Source organism: Oryza glaberrima, chromosome 11 (assembly GCF_000147395.1).
Source record: "Oryza glaberrima chromosome 11, OglaRS2, whole genome shotgun sequence".
Lineage (NCBI taxonomy): Eukaryota > Viridiplantae > Streptophyta > Magnoliopsida > Poales > Poaceae > Oryza > Oryza glaberrima.
In genome coordinates, this window is record NC_068336.1 from 7,915,398 (window position 1) to 7,920,708 (window position 5,311).

The window sequence follows — 5,311 nt, forward strand, 5'->3', positions numbered from 1 at the left end:
AATCCATTTGCATGAACACCAAACTGGACGTGAGAAATTTTCCAAGACCCACCTTAAATGCATCCCCATAGTATAACCCCAAACTATCAACTGATTGGCTTTACAAGTTGCAAAATCTATTATGTACATAACAAGAGGCAATCGCCGAGGACAATGTATATTATGACCCCAGAATCAAGCACCCTGATTTGGAATGAATAACTATCATCGATACAATTTTATTTTCTTGTTCGAAATCGGACATGCATTTGGTTTCTCTATAAAAGGAAGAAATAATCTCTCGTGAGCTCTCATACTCCACACATAACACTGTTGTTGTCTAGGCAGCAGATAGGAACACATACAGGGAATTAAGCTTCTAGCCAAAGCATCTTGCAGCCATGAAGATCGAGCGCGATTTCCACATGATGAAAGGGGACGATGAGTTCAGTTATGCTGAGAATTCAAGGATGCAAGTTTGTACCAACTCTCTACTTTTCTTCCATTCAAATTCTTGAAATTATTGCTTCATTACAAATTAAACATGCTGCCCTGAGAAAATTGTTAATTGTAAATTCTATCTCGTGCAGTACTGTAGATTTCATGCATCTACTCGGTAGTATATATAGAGCATAGAGAAATTAACCACTAACATTACTTGTTCATGTGCAAATACTAACAGGACTTTAAATTAATTAAAGTCATGTACCAAATCCAGGGGCCTACCGAAGTTGGCACATGACAAGTGGAGTATTTGTTTGACCATAATTTTTATACTTACCATGTCTGTCTAGAAAAGAGCTGTTCTTGCTGCCAAACCAATAGTTGAGAAAGCTGTACGGGAAGTGTGCATAGATCTTCATCCTCAATTAATGGTCATTGCTGACCTTGGTTGCTCCTTCGGAGCAAACACACTTCTCTTCGTCTCTGAGGCGATCACCAGAATATGTGAGGACCATAACAACACTATCAAGGAGAGCCCCATGGAGATCCAGTTCTTCCTCAATGATCTACCTGGCAATGACTTCAACCACATCTTCCAATCACTAGAGCAGTTCGAGCAGTCGACAACACATGATTGCGCTTGCAAAGGGTTACAACCTCCCGCGCACTTTGTCGCAGGTCTGCCGGGTTCCTTCTACAGTAGACTCTTCCCTTCCAATAGCGTCCATCTCTTCCATTCCTCAATGAGCGTCATGTGGCTCTCTCAGGTGAGGCTTGTTTATATATGTCTCATTGCATAAGCTTAAAATTAGGACACTAAGTTATTGACCTTTGGAACTTTGAGCTCACTGGCAACGTTGGTTGTTTGGATAGGTTCCTGAGCATCTTGATGGCAGCATGAACGAGGGGAACATTCACATAGGAGCGACTACACCACCATCGGTGGCAAAGCTCTACCAAAATCAGTTTGAGAAGGACTTCTCACAGTTCCTCCAAATGAGATGCATGGAGATTGTGCCCGGAGGCCGGATGGTCCTGACGGTTGCTGGGAGGAAGAACAAAGATGTGTTCCATGCAGGAGGGACAACCACCTTATTCGAGTTGCTGTCACAGGGGCTACGCACTCTTGTTGCAGAGGTATAATGCACATGACAAGAGTATACCACATTATGGTTTAAACCATAATGATATTCTTTGATAGAAAAAGTAATTATTCTCCTGGTTTACCTACTCCCATATTAGGAAAAAAACATTATAGATACTTATTCTAAAGTTTGAATTGTATTGTGGTACTTATCAAAGATTTAGTGAAAATAGCTAGCATCTTACTTATTTTGGTACTTATTCTAAAGTTTGATTCATGTTAAAATATTCTTGTGCATGACACACGAGAAATTCTTAAAAGTATAAACATATATATGAGAAATAAAAATATTTGTTGTTTCGAGTAATGTTGACCATTTAACATTTGTTACTGTTGATAGTTGTGTCTTCTACTACTGCTAGTACAAATAGTACAAGAAACAATCTGATCCTTCGGTTTGGATTTTGGAAGTCTCTCAATTCATTGGATACCAGTTGGTTTTACTATACAAATAGGAATTTTTGCTTGTTACGGCTTTGGAACGTTTTACAGTGCAAAGGAAACGTGCAAAAATATGAACATATATATGTGTGCTATAGAAAACAAATATATATATTTTTCAGAAGCTACCTAATTAAATGTTTATGTTTGTCCAAACAGTATATATTGGGCTTAAATTAAATACCTGTACATTGCTTTTAGTTTGAAGGGCAATAAAAACCAACAATGTTATATAGTCAAACACTCATACGTGGAAAATCTATTATCTTAATTCGTGTTTAATTAATCTGCATTTGCATAAATAGGGTCGTGTTGCCAAGGAGAAGCTGGACTCTTTCAACATACCATTCTACTGCCCTTCAGCTGACGAGCTGAAGCAGCTGGTGCAGCAGTGCGAGCTACTTGACATAAGTGACATCCAACTCTTAGAGATAGATGGGAACGCCATGGATGACTCAGAGCAAGCAGAGGGCATTTCAGCCACTCACACTGCGGGAGAGAGCATGTCTGCAAGCCTAAGGGCGGCAATGGAGTCCCTGATTGCGAGCCATTTTGGGGAGGGCATACTTGAGGAGCTCTTCACGGTGTTTGCACGTAATTTCACAAGTTATATTGAGAGTGATGTTGAGAAGAGCGGCGTCACGGTCATCACACTGTACTTGCAGGCAAAACACTAGCTAGCTAATGGAACTATACGGTTGTTGATGCGAAAACATGAGGCCTGGGAGATCTGCTTAACTCCAGTGCAGGTCCAAAAGCTTACCTTTAGGTTCGTGAGCGTGCAGCTGATTTGATCCTGCAATCAACAAGTAATAAAGACAAAGAAACCGCGGTTACATCCATAAACGATAGCCGATTGGCTATTTGCCGATAACATATCATTTATCTTTGAGCCGATGTCATATGTATATCGATCGGCAGTCATGAACAAGTAAGAAAGAACTGAATCTACTCGATCGGCTGTAGATATTAATAATATATAATCCTTATGTCGATCTATACTTAAATCAAGTGATTGGGATAGATCGGTCGCCATGCCAAGACAGTATAAATCACTTAAATCGAAATATATATTAAAACAGGTAAGATCGGCTGAAACCCCGATGCTACCCAAATCGGCAACCATAAAGCAGGCTAGAGATAAGATTCTAATCATGACTTATAAGGTCAAACCCAATTGATGCAGCTATAAGTATGAAAAGAAGGACAATATCTAGACAATCAAGCCGCTGGATGTTTCATAGAGTGGTGGATATCCTATATAATCTAAGTCAACGTTGGTATTTAACCTGATCGACTGCCTTCTAGCGATAGATGTTAGCCGATTGATGGTTAAATAACAATATTGCCTAAGATTATATAAAATATATGATAACTCGACGAATTACATAAACAAGATTAGAGTATCATAAAGATGGAAGCACTAATCCCAAGAACGCAAGCCGCCATAACATGTTTTACCTCTAGTTGAAGATCAAAACCGATGCAGCTCAACCCGAAAGCAAGAACTCGTCGAAACAAAATGAAAGTAAAAGGGTGGCGATGCGCCGAGATTGTATTGAACGTGTGTTGTTGTATTACATGGGGCTCGGGGTCTATTTATACCCGAGATTACAAAATATGTCCGTGTTGGACACGACTCTTATCTCTAACAAACTCTAAGATACCATAAGTCTTTGCGGCAGACTTTTGCCCAAATATATCTCTAAGGGAATTACATAAAATATCCTAATTAATAGATACAATTGCCTTTCCAGGACCCAATCCGTGTGTGGCAATCCATATGAAGCACATTAACACAACCCGACAACGTATACTGAGTCGTATTGTCGGAATCGTCTCAATCGGCTAACCTTGTCCGACTCAAACTCTACCGATTAAGATCATAGAAGATTCGGACTTAGCCGATTCTTACTATGTTTCCGAAATGATCTTGATCTTGGATTCTGCTTCGATCTTATCTTCATCTCCGACACTTGGATTACCAAATTTGGTTATTAACACATTCCCCCCAAGTCCGGAATATATGATAATGTTTCGGATTTGCCATATTTCATCTCCGAGAAAATATCGCACTTGCCGTTTTTCCGACAGTTATCACTCTGCTTTAAATACTAACCGTTGTCCCCGAGAAACTTCACACTGTTACTTCCGTTTTCACCGCTTAAGCCAAACTCATCTTCCCTCTCTCCGGCGATTCCCTCGGTGCGCAAGGCGATTTCAAGGCGATCTCCTCCCCGGCCAAGTTTCCGCCCGCGGCGATGTCGACTTCCGCCAGCCCGTCTGCCACGCCATTGGCTGAGTTCGCAGAAGTAAGTGCTCATCGGCTAGATCCCCTCTTTTCGCAATAGATTGGTTTTTCCTTGCCTCATCTTATTTTCTTCTTCTCTATTCTTATTCACATCTGTAGCACTTGTCCGATCTGGTTGCGACTCCGAGTTTGTCACATGAGCGTCACTATTTTCTTGGTCCGATGGGCAATCTTGATCCCACTGAGTTCATCTCCGCCGAAACCAATAGGATCCCTTTTAGATTAGCCAATCAGAATCTAGGTCACTGGAAAAACACCTTCAAGTCTTGGCCTTCTCTTGAGAAAACTGCCCCTGAGAAAAGCTGGGTTGTGTGGTATAAGCGTATATCGGCTAGCAAGCAGGTTCACTGGGACGAAATCGGAATCGGCCAGGCACTCGCCCTCACTATAGCAAATTCGGCTAAGGATGAACCCCTAATGGCTGCCGCCACCTACTTTTGGTCCAACACCATCAACGCTTTCTTATTCAACCAAGGGCCGATGACCCCCACTTTGCTTGACATTACCATGATCACCGGTTTGGATGTGACCTCATCGGCTAACCCCATGAGTTTGAACACCAAGAACCAGTTTGACTTCAGAACTAAGAGCAAGAGGCTAGTCTGGTTATGTAGCAGCATATATGGGCAAAGGACCTGTAACTTCCCGATAACATGTGGCCTTCCTGTTGATGTGGCTTGAGAAATTCCTTTTTTATGGATCAAGTTGTGGCCCTACCACCAACTGGTAGTTCTTAGCCGAAGCCCTTGATACAAAGAAGCAATTCCCTTTGGGCAAAATCCTTCTCGGCTATTTGTACCAAATGTTGAACAACACATCGGCTAAGATTGCTGTCGGCTCAGTCGTTAACGTAGGCGGGCCATGGTGGTTGCTGCAAACTTGGCTAAACTTGGTAGCCATGAAAGCTATCAATCGGCCAGCCGTAACAGAAGCTGAATTTCCAAGATTAGAGCCGATCACAGATGATGATGGAGAAGAGCGCACCCACCGCA

The 5,311-nt window shown here is 41.7% G+C and overlaps 1 protein-coding gene across 1 annotated transcript; it reads left to right on the top strand.

Moving 5' to 3' along the window:
- Nucleotides 1-380: 380 nt before the first annotated feature.
- On the top strand, nt 381-2,685 carry LOC127753887 (anthranilate O-methyltransferase 1-like). Its single transcript, XM_052279336.1, has 4 exons — nt 381-455; nt 774-1,190; nt 1,297-1,560; nt 2,314-2,685. The coding sequence occupies exons 1-4, from the start codon at nt 381-383 to the stop codon at nt 2,683-2,685; spliced, it is 1,128 nt and encodes a 375-aa protein (XP_052135296.1).
- Nucleotides 2,686-5,311: the final 2,626 nt, after the last annotated feature.